This window comes from Hypanus sabinus, chromosome 25 (assembly GCF_030144855.1).
Source record: "Hypanus sabinus isolate sHypSab1 chromosome 25, sHypSab1.hap1, whole genome shotgun sequence".
Lineage (NCBI taxonomy): Eukaryota > Metazoa > Chordata > Chondrichthyes > Myliobatiformes > Dasyatidae > Hypanus > Hypanus sabinus.
Genome location: NC_082730.1, coordinates 50,892,852 through 50,908,102, shown reverse-complemented (window position 1 = coordinate 50,908,102; position 15,251 = coordinate 50,892,852). Strand labels below are relative to the sequence as shown.

At 39.8% G+C, this 15,251-nt stretch overlaps 1 protein-coding gene across 3 annotated transcripts in view; it reads left to right on the top strand.

Moving 5' to 3' along the window:
* Positions 1-15,251, top strand: part of LOC132381236 (alpha-1,3-mannosyl-glycoprotein 4-beta-N-acetylglucosaminyltransferase C-like) — an 82,252-nt gene that overhangs the window by 46,466 nt on the left and 20,535 nt on the right. For all 3 annotated transcript variants that reach the window (XM_059950611.1, XM_059950612.1, XM_059950613.1), the window contains exon 2: positions 13,843-13,998. In XM_059950611.1, the coding sequence (XP_059806594.1) occupies positions 13,897-13,998 (102 nt within the window). In that variant the 5' untranslated portion in view covers positions 13,843-13,896. The remainder of the gene's footprint in view (positions 1-13,842; positions 13,999-15,251) is intronic.

The following is a 15,251-nucleotide window of genomic DNA, read 5'->3' as shown; positions in this document are numbered from 1 at the left end:
CACTGAAATGATTCCACAACATATGGACTTAATTTCAAGGACGCTTCATCTCATGTTCTCAATATTTATTTATTATTTATTATTTTATTTAGTTTTTTTATTTGTTCAGTTTGTCTTCAGCACACTGGCTGAACACTCAAGTTAGTGTGGTCTTTCATTGATTCTATTATGCTTATTATTCTATTATAGATTTATTGACTATGTCCACAGGAAAATGAATCTTAGGATTGTATATGGTCACATATATGTACTTTGATAATGGTTTTACTGTGAACTTTGGCATTCTTAGTCAGCGAGATCAGAGTGTAAATGGGATGGTACCTGGGCAGGGAGCTGAAGGCTGAGCAGAAGTGTTCTGCAAGCAGTGACCTAATCTGCGATGTGCACAGAGGTACAGTGCGAATGCTGGACAGTAACTTGGAAGAAGTGGAGTTGAAATGCTGCTTCCAAGACCAATTTAAATTTGGTGTTGACTAGAAAGAACGGACAGAATGTGCTGTGCACAAAGCCTGACTGATGGACTTCAGCTGTGATTACAGCAGCTGAATTGGATCTGCAAGCTTGCTGTCTCAGTAAACTGGGGAGGTGAGGTGTAGCACAGAATCAACTGGTATATTAAATTTAGGTCAGCATGAACCATTAGCCCATCAGGTATCACTGATGTACAATATATACTCAGTGACCACTTTGCTCATTAATGCAAATATTTAATCAGCCAATCATGTGCCAGCAACTGAAGGCATGCAGACATGGTCAAGAGGTTCAGTTATTGTTCATACCAAGCTTCGGAATGGGGAAGAAATGTGATCTAAGTGACCTTGATTGTGAAATGTTTGTTGGTGCCAGATGGAGTGGTTTGAGTATTTCAGAAACTGCTGATCTCCTGGGATTTTCATGCACAACAGTTTCTAGAGTTTGCAGTGAATGGGGCAAGAAACAAAAAACAGCCAGAAAGTGGCAGCTCTGTGAGTGAAAATAGCTTGTTAATGAAAGAGGTCAGAGGAGAATGGCCAGACTGGATCAAGCTGACAGGAAGGTGAGTTATAACAATGGTATGCAGAGGCACATCTCTGACTGCACAACATGTTTAATCCTGAAGTAGATGGGCTACAGAAAAAGACCATGAACATACACTCATTGACCATTTAATAGATATAGGAGGTACCTAATGAAGTGACCAAAGCATATACTTCTCTGTTCAAAGTCATGAGCAGTTAATAGTTTATAAACTGAACAATAATTCATGATAATTTTCTACATAGTGTAATTCATACAGCCCTTTCTCTAAACCAGTACAGGTTTCCCCCACTATCTGTGAGTAGAGTGTTTTTATGAAACCTTTTGTAAGCCGAAATGGTGTGAAGTGAAGAAGCAATTACCATTAATTTATACGGGAAAAATTTTTGAGTGTTCCCAGACCCAAAAAAAGAATACTACCAAATAGCACATAAAACCTAAACCAACATGAACATATAGTAAAAGCAGGAATGATATGATAAATATACAGCCTATATAAAGTAGAAATAATGTATGTACAGTGTAGTTTCACTTACCAGAATCAGGAAGATTTAGCCAAAACCAATTTGTAGAAAGCAATGCATGCGCACACGCCTGCCCACACGAGGCTTCACAGCCGCGGTAGTCTTTCTCGGGGTAGACACAAGTTTAAAGCAGGTGCTTTTTCTCGTAAAAGTGAAAATCCTCTTCGGATTTCTTTTGGTTAGCGAAAACTGGTACTAATGTAGGCCTTTCGTAAAAGCGAACTTTCGTAAAGCGGGGGACACCTGTGTACTACTAAACGGCCTTGATTTAGAGTTTAGCTGCGACAGCTAGTGAATATTGTGCTCTACATATTCACAGTTTCCCATGCATTTGCAACTCACTTTGTGCAAGATGCTCTATCTTCTGGATTTGCTTGGCAAAGTGTCTTGATAGACGTGGAAGTGTGGTCCAAGGAGTTGCAAAAGGGAAGAGCCCCTTTGAAACACTGTGAAGAGAGGTGAAAACAGGTCCGGTGACAGAATCTCTCTAAAAGTGGTGGAAATCGTGAAGCTTTTGTGTGCAGAGGGCGGGAGCTGGGGAGGTAGAATGAGGGGAGCTCTATCTTTGTTGCAGCGGCAAGGAGATAGCATGTGACCAGGGGTGTTGGAAGTAAAAGAAGCATGATTGAGGGCTGTGTCATCTGTGGTAAATTGGAAGCCACAGATTTGAAAAAAGCTTATTTCTTCTGTTTGCATCAGAACTGGCTAGGTTTGTTTTTCCTCTCCGCAACTACTGTCTATCTTGGGTAATTCCAGCCTTCTCATCTTGGTTTCAGATCCCAGCACACCTCTGACCTGAATTTTACAGCTTTCACAAAGTCTTCTGTTTGCTTTCCTCATTAATCTCACAGACAGCTCGATGAAACTTCAGCTCCCCTGTAAAGTTATATTCCATTTGTCCTGTCCAACCCTTCATCCATCCACAGCAGGCATATGGCAATTTAAATATCCAGCTGTTCTCCAAGACGTCAAACATCTTGCAGAAATATTTTGTTCTCATTTCATCTTGGCTTGGTGAGGCTCCTGAATTCCCTACTTGTGAAATGGTGTTGCTCACAGCATCTGCTTTCCGAAGAAAGTTTAGAGAAATGTAGTAGTTGCTGGAACATCCACCTACTTTCAATTAATTCTAATTTTTAGGAAGACTAAAGCTTCCGAGTGAAGCAAACTCAATCCTCTAATGTTCCCACTCAGGCATTTTCAATAAGGCACTTTATTTTAAAATGTATAAATGTTTTCATTTAATTTTTCAGATTATGAAGTTTCTTGTTAAGTTGTCTTGACTTACGAAACCAGTTTTCTGCAGTTGCCCTTGAGCAGAGGGTTCTTCTCCAGTAGTTATTGAATGACAGTCCTTTCAGTTGAAGCTGCTATCCTTTCAGGTTTGCTAGGGCATTAATATTCAGCTCATCTCTTCAGCATCTCACTTTTCTTTTGCATTTGACAACCAATTTTTAACATATTTTCCTGTATTGGCAAACAACGTTCACAAGGTGCAATTATGTCAATCCAATAATATGCCAAGAACTGTTTTGCATTAAAATTATTCTTAATTTGTTCCTATGCATCTTAATAATTGAAAGGCCATCAGTTATTTTTCTTGCTAAAACTGTGCGTAGATGGCCATGAGGTTATTGATTAGTAGGTTTTAAGTCATTATCTATCGAGTCCATAGCCGTAATGATTGTCAACTTAGAACCAAGCTTTCCTTCAAAGACAGATCGTGATCTAGTGCTAGTAATAATTGTTTAGAATCACCTTGAGTTCTTAATTACACAGCCTAGCACGAAAGGACAGCCAAATTAAACTAAACCACTCATGATTGCAGGCTTCACTGTACAATTATTTATCTGCTATTATATAATATAGATTTTTCTCAATTTCTAATTTGATTACATTAATTGAGCAGCTGGGTTTGTACTCTGTGACCTTGAAATACCATTTCTATTTTTTTCTTGCATTAGAACAGGATTCAGAATAAGGTTTAATATCACTGGCATATGTCCTGAAATTTGGTAACTTAGCAGCAGCAGTACAATGCGATACATAATACACAGAAAAAATAAGTGAATCAATTACAGTAAGTCAAATAGCTGATATGTGTGTGTGTGTCTTGGATACTATGGAGGTGAGTACGCAAGATAGAGTGGACTAATTTTACATCTTTCTGTAGCTTCTTTTGATCCTGTGCAGATGCCCACCCCCACCCCATTCCAGACAGTGATACAGCCTGTCAGAATGCTCCCCAAAGTACATCTGTAGAAGTTATTGCGTGTTTTAGGTGACAAACCAAATCTCTTCAAACTCCTAATGAAATATAGCCATTGTATTGCCTTTTTTAGCTGCATTGATAAGTTGGGATCAGGTTAGATCCCCTGGAGTCTTGACACCCAGCAACATGAAATTGCTCACTCTCTCTACTTCTGATCCCTCTATGAGGATTGGTTTGCATTCCTTGGTCCTATAATTTCTGAAGACCACAATCAGCTCTTTATTCTACCATAATGTTCTTTTTAAACATTCCATTAAAAAGTTGATTCTAAAGAATGGGTTAACATTGTAGAAGAATAGCATGTTACATGACTTAAATTTTGGGTGATTGTGTTGAAAGACTGATGTTAATTAGACATCCATTACAACCAATATATCTTTCCTGTTGAAGGCAGTGGAAGAGAAATGGGTTGATGGAAGATATGTAATCATCTTCAGCCAATTCAATTTCACCTATTTCCACTGCCTATAGTGGAAAAATTGCCTTCAGTCAGAAAACATAGCTGCTGCTTCATATCTGTTACCTGTGGGTCCATGGCCACAAAATTTCCTGCCATTTGTTATCCTGGTGATTAGTAGTCATCTCAACTGGTGGCTACTGCACCAAAGAGCCAAACTCCATATATACTTGCAGAGATGATGTAATTTTGTGTTTAGAATGCAGTTTAAGGCGAGCCGAAGCAAAGAAATATCAAGAATTGCAAATATTCTCATTGCTGTGAAAATGCGAACCATCCAAATAATATTGAAGTTGGCTTCCTGGATCCTATGTGCTCAGCCTTTCCATTGCAGTCCTTGCCCATTTGGACTCCAAATTCATTACCCCCTTAGTCAGAAAGCTTCCATTATCATTACCCTGGCCTGAGCCCGTACATTTAAACTCTCCTGAATGCTTTCATGTTCAAACTTGTGAATATCTAGCTTGCTCTGTCATTCAGCTCATTGCAAAGCAGATCACTTTAAATTTAACTAAATGGTTCCTCATGGGTCAATGCATGTAAATCCAATGCAAGCTTGTACTGGGGTGCCAGACTCTCAAAAACATTTAACCTGTTCATCCTTGGTCAGTAGCACGAAATATGCTACACAGTAGTGACAGCTCTACTTTCAGTACATGACCATACTTTCCGACATTATATTTCATTTACCACTCCCCTAAACTAAGTCTCTCTGCGGGCTCTCTGTTTCCTCAACACTACCCATTCCTCCCCCTATTTGTCTATCATTGGTAAATATAACTTCACAGTAGTACCGAGATACTTTGAAGAAAGCAAAGCTGAGTTGAGATTGAGATGTCCCTAGAGTTAAGAGTCAATTTTTAAAAGATGACCTTCAATGTATAACTTGAAAGGCTATTTAGCAACTTCTGAGCAATTGGAATATTTAAATTCCTGAAAGCAAATGTGGAAGAAAAGCCATTTGGACAAGATAATTGGCTGAATGTGTGTCAGGACCTGACATCTGTGCCATTGCAAATAAAATCAGGGGCAAGAAGGACAATGCAGTGTGTTGTAGTGTGCTCATTTTCATTTTCAGGTGATGCTGTTGCAGTGAATGAGATGACATGAATACTGAGGAACCGCTTCATGTCTCCAGACTTACCAAATGAAGTAAGCCAAATTCAAATTGGACTACAAACTCCAGAGAAATGTCAGAGAAGGTGACTTATGAATTTCAACAGCCGTAGCTTGAACGAGAAGGGTTCAGAGTCTGGAGGGAAAGTCAATAAGCAAGACTGAATGAAAGCAAAATGACAAAGGGAGTAAATAGAGTAAAAATGATTAAGTTAATAGTGTGTGGCAATTGACTGAAAACTAGAACGACTGTAGTGGCTAAGGTTATTTGCCTGCAAAGTTTACTGTTGTAGTTGTTTTGGTGATGTTCTTTACAACTATTATTATATTATGCTGGTGAAGTGATCCACATGAATTATCAGCATCTACAGTGCTGAGATACAAAGTTTAGCTTGTAGGGTAGATAAAGCCATAGGGTGAACAAGTTTATATTTTTAGATTTAAAACTATGTAATGCCCTGGTTACAGTTTATACTACTATGCTGTAGGTGTTTAATTTCAGCCGTGTGTCCTGGTAGAATGTTTTGTTTTGGCTAAGATAAAAAGCCCCACTGTTCAACTTGGAAACGTCGCATCAGCCAGTCGTAATGGTGAGAAAGTGCTAGAGAGTACGAGGCGGAGAGAGATTTGTGATGGACGGTAGTGTGGTTGGAGATCTTTTTGGCAGGAACTGCAGAGAGGACAGGCGGGAAGGTGCTGCAGAATGCCATGGGAAGGAGAGATCCCTTTGTGAGAAGTGCTTTGTGTAGATGAATGGCTCCAAGGAGGAGGGCCAATATTCCCAAGAGAGCGTGAGCCAGTTTATTCGAGATGGACTTAAAGAGAAGCTTGAATGATAGCTAGTTCTTCCGTGCAGACCTTGTGTTTGGGACCATGAGTAACAGTTACACTGGCTTTGGAAGGTACAAGCTCCAAGGTTATGTGCACATTTAGACTGGTTTTACTGTAATGGGCCCTTTTGTGTTTTTTTTCTTTTCTTTTTCGAAATAATTTTGATAAAGTTGAAATTTGTAAATATACTTTATGATTTTATGTGGCGTACAATGTTATTTCTTGACGATCGGTAATTGAGTATGGGCAGTATTTACACAGCATTCGCTCAAATCAAGGTTTCTTTAATCGGAACATTACGACATCTCTGTTTGGTTGAACCCCAAATCATACTGACCCAGGCATATATTGTTTATGGAAGGCACCGCTGAGTCACGTGGTTGTTAGCAGAACTAGCTAACGAGCTGAGTTTGCATACAAGCCCCGATAAGGGACCTACAGCAATGTGTATAAGAAATGTACATTGCATCAACCACTTGCGTTGATAAAGTGACTACATTCTCATAGAGTCACAGAGAAGTGCAGTGCAAAAACAGGCCCTTTGGCCCATCTAGTGCATACCAAAACCATTTAATCTGCCTACTCCCAACAACCTGCAGCAGGACTATAGCCCTCCATATCCCTATTATCCATATACCTATACAAACTTCTCTAAAACATTGAAATCGAGTTTGTATGGACCACTTGTACCGGCAGCTCATTCCACACTATCACGGCCCTCTGAGTGAAGAAGGTTCCCTTCATGTTCCCATTAAACTTCTTATCTTTCACCCTTGAGCCATGACCTCTGGTTGTAGTCCCACTTAACCTCAGTGGAAAAAGCCTGCTTGCATTTACTCTATCTATACCCCTCATAATTTTGTATACCTCTATCAAATCTCCTCTCAATCTTCTATGTTCTTTTAAAAAAAAATACAGTCTTAACCTATTCAATCTTTCCTTGTAACTCCAGACTTGGCAACATCCTTGTGAATTTTCTCTGTACTCTTTCAACCTTGTTTACATCTTTCCTGTAAGGAGGTGACCAAAACTGCACACAGTACTCCAAATTAAGCTTTACCAATGTCTTATACAACTTAAACACAACGTCCCATCTTCTGTGCTCATTGATTCTAGAAAAGACGTTTTGATTGTGCCTCTATCTCGTTACCTGGTGAACAGCAACACAAGAGCCTCTGGGTATCACATCCAGAATGATCAAGATATGGCCCCTGTAGATGCAGGGCTTCGTCAGAAATGTGTTAGAATCTTATTTTCACTCTGACTCAAAATGAAAACCAGCTTAATGTCATCATGTCACATAAATGCACAAATAAGGTTTCTCTTGACTTGATGTTTTGGTTGTCTTGGTACTTTGCCTGCAAATCAATTTAACCTGACATCTGCTGCTTGACAGTGCAAGGGAACAGGAGTCAGTTTTAAAATCATACTAAATTGCTTGCTTTGTGATAAACCCATGCGTTTCCTGTAAGAGGGCAACCAAAATACACCAGGGCTGGCAGAGAAACGGGTGATGAGAGGAAATATCTGATAGGATGAGGACATTTGTTGTGGCTAATGGGGGCCAATAGAGAGAGTACGACCAAGGGAATGTTAGCTCTCGGAAGAGAAAGGCTGTAGGAAGTGGCAAGTGGGCTAGGCCATGCTATTGGAGAGAGATAAAACAAGGTAATACGCAGAGGGCAGAAAAACTGGCCAATTCAAGGTTAATTTATTATTAAAGTTCTTGTATGTCACCACCTACTATCCTGAGATCCATTTTCTTGAGGGCACTCACAGTAAATACAAAGAAACACAATAGAATCAGAGACCGCACACAACAGGATAGACAAACAACCAGTGTGCCCGAGAAAACAAGCTGTAAATACAAAAAAATGAAATAGTAATAATAATAAATAAGCAATGGATATCAGGATGCAGAGTCCTTGGGTTGTGGGAGTATTTCAATGATGGGGTGAGTGAAGTTTATCCCCTGTGGATCAAGAGCCTGATGATTGAGGGGTGATGCCTGTTCCTGAACCTTTACTGAGGTTCCTATATCTCCTCCTTGATGGCAGCAGCAAGAAGAGAGCATGTCCAGGATGATGGAAGGCAAGTTACCTGTAGTTGTTGAATTCAATGTTCAGCCTAAAAGTCTGCAGCCTATCTAGATACAAGATTAGGTGCTGTTTTTCAAGTTTCCATGATATCTCGCTATAATAACTATTAGAGGAATAGATAGAGTGCACAGCCAGCACCTCTTCCCCAGGGCACCACTGCTCAATACAAGAGGGTGTGGCTTTAAGGTAAGGGGTGGAAAGTTCAAGGGGGATATTAGAGGAAGATTTTTTACTCAGAGAGTGGTTGGTGTGTGGAATGCACTGCCTGAGTCAGAGGTGGAGGCAGATACACTAGTGAAATTTAAGAGACTACTAGACAGGTATATGGAGGGATTTAAGGTGGGGGGGTTATATGGGAGGAAGGGTTTAAGGGTCAGCACAACATTGTGGGCTTGTTCTATGTTCTATAACTTCAATTGAGTTTATCATTATGATAAACCTGGGCTTACCTTATCAGAGTGTCCTTTTGCAATAGCCAATCATTATCACTCTCTCTGCGACTTAAATCTAACCTGCTTTCTCAGTTCTGATAAAGGGTCAAAGTTCAAAGTACCTTTCTTATCAATGTTCATATATGTCACCAAATACTACCTTGAGATTCATTTTCTAGTGGACATTTACAGTAAATACAAAGAAATACATAAAGGCTGACCAACTTCAAATGTGCAAAAGAAGACAATTTGTGCAAATAATTAAAATAAATACTGAGAATGTGAGCTATAGAGACCTTGAAAGTGAGTTTGTAGGTTTGGAATTAGCTCAGCATCCTTAAGCTGAAACATGAACTCTCTGCTTCCATTTCTGTACAAGTTGAGTAAGAATAGGCAGCTTCCCTTGATTTTATGTCACTGCTGGCAAACAGAGATTGGTTGGGAATGAGATTAATACTTTCGTGCAAGAACTCTCGCTTCCGTTGCTCTGTACTTTCTCATTGAAGCTTATCATGAAAATCTATACATCATCCAGAGTCATATTTAGAATTTAACACCTTTCTTCCCCTTCTATACAATTTTGCATCTATCCTTACAAGCATACCAAACGGGAAATCCTTTGTATTAGTAAAAGCTGTTTGCCTCGATACTGAACGTTCTCACAATTAAAGCTGATTTTTAATTGGTAAATGTGTGTCCTTATAAAGGAAACTTACTGCTGCGATGTGTTAACTGTTATTGTGAACAGGTTTCTGAGTTGAAAGTTAATTAAAGGAAGCACACAGAAGTTATTTGAGAGTTATTCCAACAGTTGATTTACAGCCAGGGTACATTTTTTATTCAAAACGAACCCTTTGGCAACTCATTCAAAGCAGTCATGTCCCTACTGAGCAGCCCAGGCTGCACTGGATCAGCAGGAATACAGATGTTGTCTCTATAACCAGGTCAAAACAACAAAATATTGCAAGTTATTAAAAATTATTCTGTATTGCAGAATGTGGGTTGTGTGGTTTGAACTATTTCACAGATGCAAAACTTTAGTTATTGTCTAACTCTAAGCTAATCAATTTGTATTTCCATATTTGCTACTCATTTGTTGCTCTATGCCCTTGATTGGAAGCCTTCATTTATGGAGAGATTTTTATTATCATTAAGGATAGTAGATATTCCATTTATATTTTGTCTGTTTCATGAGTAGATGTTTGTTTTCCCCCATAGGAAGATCTGAAAATTCTAATCCATTACAAAAAACAAGCAATTGCCACCAAAGTCCTCATTTGAATGTCCATTTCCGCTGGCCCTCCTTCTGAAGCTTGGCTTGTTTGGGAGGCTGGGAGGAAGTAGCAGAACCAATTTACAAATGAGATGGGATTAGGAGCAGAAACTGGCTTATTGCTGTAGGGATGGGGTCACTCCAGAGATTATAATAGGGTTTGGGAGTCAAACTAGGTTATTGCTCATTTTAGAACATAGAACATTGAAATCTACAGCATATTACAGTCCCTTTGGCCCAAAATGTTGTGCCGACCATGTAACCCACTCTAGAACCTGCCTAGAATTACCTTACTGCATAGCTCTCTTTTTTTTAAGCTTCCTGTACCCGTTTAAGACTCTCTTAAAATGCCTATTGTTTCTGCCTCCACCACTGTCACCAGCAGTGCATTCCATGCACCCACCACTCTCTGTGTGAAAAAATTACCTCTGACATCTCTCTTGTACCTACTTCCAAGCACCTTAAAAATATGGCCCCTCGTGTTAGCCATTTCAACCTGGGAAAAAGCCTCTGACTATCTACACGATTAATGCCTCACATCATCTTGTACACCTCTATCAGGTCACATCTCATCCTCCATCGCTCCAACGAGTAAAGGCCAAGTTCCTTCAACCTGTTCTGATAACTTTTACAAAAGTTCCCATGAAATCATGTAAAATCCACTAATAAGTTTTGATTAACTCTGATAATGATGAGGAATACAGATGAATGTTATTTGAACCTAAGTTTACTCCGGCTTCAGTATTGCTTTGTTCTAGTTAAACTAGTTTTGCATTCTGCCTTTTCCAAGTCATATCAAGTCTCCATGCTGGAGTCATTGGGCATAATCCTGGCAACTGGAGGTTAGCGTGGGGAAGCTGATAGGAGGAATCACAAATGATAGAGTGTTGGTGAAGCCACGAATGGAATATGGCAAAAGATGATATTGCAACATTGGAGGTTTTGCAAAGAAGGTTCACCAGAGTGAAGGAGGTGATATAGTGCAGTTTAGGTCTGTATTCTTTAGAGTTCAGCAGAACAAGGGTGACCTGCTGAGCCATGCATCATCCTGACAGTGTCTGACAGGGGAGATTTTTGAGACTAGTGGGAGAGTCTTGAATGAAAGGATATAGTTACAAGATTAGGAGGTGGGTTTTTTCCCATTTAAAACAGGTTATTTTCAGAGGAGCCTCAGTTGTGAAGACCAGATGATTAGAAGTATTTAAGGTAAGGTAAGTAAAACTTCGAAAGATCAGGGTACTGGGAAAAATCGGGGACCGACATGGAAGAGGAGTTGAGGTCAGCGTGGTATTGAAAGGCGGGCCAGACCTAATAGATAAGATGGTTTACTCCTTCCCAGTTTCTTGTGTCCGTGATGAGTTCCCCACTGATTGCTAAAAGCACTGCAGAAATATTGGTCCAGCTTTGCCCTTGTACCTGATTTGTGTGGATCAAAGTAATGCTGATTGAATTGATGGAACCTTTCACAGACAATTCTGTATTTTTGAGGCAGAGACATGGCTTCAGTGCAGCAGCTGGTGTGCAGAGTTTGACTAACAGTGAGTTAAATGATATGACTAGAGGAATGGAAGCAAGGCAGGACATCATAAAGTAGAAAGGAAAATTGTATGTTGCCCTGCCAAAAAATCTGCACATGCGAATTACAATTCAGTATAACATTCTTTCATTATTTCAACTGAACTCTTTGCTTCAATATCTAGAGACTTCACTTCATTAAATTCCATCCTGGGCAACAGTATTACTGCTGAACAAATAATACCTTAAAATCACATTGGTAATTAATTTCCTCCTAATGACTTGAGGGTTATGTATTTCTACTTTATTTTATCTGTCATAGACTAGTGACCATGTTCAGGACGTGACAAAAATTTGGAAGAGAAGTCATTTCTAATCCAAAGGTTCGGTCCAATGAGAAAGAGCAAAGCTTTTTTATATTATTGACTGAGACAGAAGAGTCTGTAAAATGCTTTCATTGGTCATGTAATAAAGCAAAGCCTTAGTTGCTGGAAAGAAACTTAATCCCAGTTGATGCAGTTAGTGGTCTCAATCCTTCACCATTCTCGATCAAATAATTGTACAGTTCTAATTTCTGTTGTGTTTAAAATAAACTCCACCATTATAAAAGTTTTGCTTTTTTTAAAAAAAAATTAAGTTTAAAAATTTGGAAGTGAATAAAATTTGTCCCGAATCTGGTGCAGTTCCTGTTGCAATTAAACCTGGAGATATTTGAGTTATCGTTACACAGTCATATACTGACATATTAATTGGGACAAGAAAAATGACTAGCACGAGATTAGAGTCAAATCATGGGCTGATTATGTTGCGAAGAATACTCTGTGGACACCATTTGGCATGGAAAGCTATGACTTTGGTAGGGTGGGAGTTTATACCGTTCATTTGTTTAAAGACTGTAAGGTATGTAAGTGCACCTGTTACCAATCTCCTGAGTGGAGAAGATAGAGTGATTTAGCTACTTGGCTATTCTTTTTCGTTTGGTGACAAGTGCCTTGAGAGATATCACTCTCTGGAGGTACACAGCAGAAAAATATTGATTGTCCTTCCATGCTATCAATCACCTGTCCTGGAATAGAGCAGAAATTATGTCAAACACACTTGCATTAAACAGGTTTCCAATCTACTAGGTTTTTGGTTTAGAGTCTACAATGTGGTCAGAAACGGGTCAATCTGACAGATCCTTTTGCAAATCATTAGTGATTGTTACAGTAAAATTAGAGTATTGGATTCTTACCCACAAACAAGGCCAATTTGTTCAAATTGCCTTTTGATTAATGCACTTTGAAAGTAAAAGTGAGAATGCTTTAAGACTGGTATTAATAAAGATGCAACCCAATATAGGGGTTGGCTCTTTGCTGAGGATACAGCATGGTACAGTGGAATGTAGCATTGCAATATGAGACCATCTAGCCTGGCTAGTATTTAGCTGTCAAGGCATTTTAAAGGAAATGGGCCGCAAGCATTGAAATGCTTTGAGAAGATATTCTGCTTTTTCTAATTTGTTTCCTTCTGCTATTGACAGTGTGGGGCGTCTTCTGCTTTCAGATCTATTGTACTGTTCAAAACCACTCGGGTGAGGCACATGAATATACGAGGAAGGACCATCGATGGCTGCTCTCCGCATAGGAAAGCGATAACTGTTCAAATCTGCACCCACGTACTGTCATCATGACAAAGGTTCAGCAAGGAGGAATTTCTTTAGCCAGAGGGTGGTGAATCTGTGGAATTCATTGCCAAAGGCAGCTGTGGTGGCCTAGTTATTGGGTATATTTAGAGCAGAAGTTGATAGGTTCTTGATTACGAGGAGAAAGCAGAAGAATGGGATTGAGGGCTAATACATCAGCCATGTTGAAATGGTGTAACAGACTCGATGGGCTGAATGGCTTACATCTGCTCCTGTGTCTTATGGTATTGATCCCTCAAAAGCAATGATCCCAGTATGAGGAAGGCTGCATGGATGCTGACACCGTGGTTTCCCAAGTCACTGTTTTGTGTTTTATTTAATTATTTGTGGTAATATTTTGTTTTATGTGCTGTGTGTGATAGATGTTTTGTGGGTGCACCATAGAAGACCATTATTTCGTTTGGTTGTATATGTGTACAGCCAGATGGCAAGACGTTGGAACTTGAGCTTGAAAACATGAACTCTTGATATAAGCACGTAAATATCCCCTTGTTATTTTTGCTGTGCTCACGACAGTGACGATCTGAAATGTCCTCCATCTCTCTGCTCACAATCTGTGAAATTGGAAGCGGGTGTGCACCTAGAGATTCCAATTTCAACTCGAGCATCTGTGTGTTTTTCAGAACAAGATTGAAAGCAGCCGTGTCTCATGATCAACTTGGAAAGCTGCTGCTGCAATGAGATGCTACTGGAAGCGATCTGTCACTACTCTTGGCCTCTCCCTGCTTCTTTGCCTCCTTGTGTATTTTTGTATAAAGGAGGAAGAGGGGAGTGCACTGGTGAGTATTTTAGAGAGCACTATGTGAGTACTTCTCATTCTACACCAGTCTTTGAAAGGCTTGACACTTGTGTTCCTCGATAGATTGAGCTAACGCTATTTTTCAACAAATTAATATGAGATTGGGAGTTCTATTGGAAACTTCACAGCCAAGATTTGTCATTGACCTGGACTGTCAGCTTTGTTTCTCTCCCCACTGTTGTCGAGTATTTTTAGCATTTTCTGTTTCAATTTTGATAGTGCTCAGAGTTAATTAAGTTCAGCAATCCATACCTTCTGACATGATTTCCTTATAATGCACCATATGTCAGGTGGATGCACATTGACATAAAACCTTGGAACCCTTCCTGCCAGATTCTGCACCAAAGTAGAGGTCTTTATTTGTAACAATATTGCAAAGAACCCAGTCAGATTGCTATCCCAGTGGTAAGAGGAATAGTTATTTCACCCAAACCCAAACTGATGCCTGGCTCAAATCTCCTTCCTGTTATATTGATGTACCTAAGCACCTCTCGAAGGAATATCTCAGTCCTCCTGAATATTTTGCTGACATTTGAACAAGAAGGCCAGTTGATACCTTGCCCCTTGTAAAATATTATCCTGAAGAGATTTCAGAAAGATTGACCAAAGATTAGCTACTAGTCCTAATAGTTGCATTTGCAACTGCAGGCATATCCAAAGCCATCAATTGCAAACAGACCGTGCTTGAGGTCAGGATTAGCTCCTGATTGCCAGGGGTGAGAGGCAGCAGCTCTATTTGCTGCTTCTGTGTGGCCTGACATGTTGTCATTCCTACGACGACGGTGGCAGAACCAAAAACAAGCCTGCACTCAGAAATTTATTCCATGTTGTAATATTATTGTGGAAGCACAGAACTAAATTTGTGTATGAGGTAAGAAGTGTTGATCCAATGGGCAGTCAAAACCTTTTCCCCAGAGCAGAAATGGATAATATAAGAGGGCATAATTTTAAGATGAATGAAGGAAAGAATAGGGGAGAAGGTTGGAGGTGGGTGGTTTTACAGAGTGGTGTGTATGTAGAGCATGTGGCAGGGTGATGGTACAGGAAGATTCATTGGGGGCATTTAGGAGACCCTTACGTAGGCACAGAGACAAAAGAAAAGCTGAGGGCTATGCAAGAGGGAAGTGTTAGATTGATCTGGGAACAACACACACAAAATGCTGATGGAACACAGCAGGCCAGGCAGCATCTATAAGGAGAAGCACTGTCGACGTTTCGGGCCGAGACCCTTCA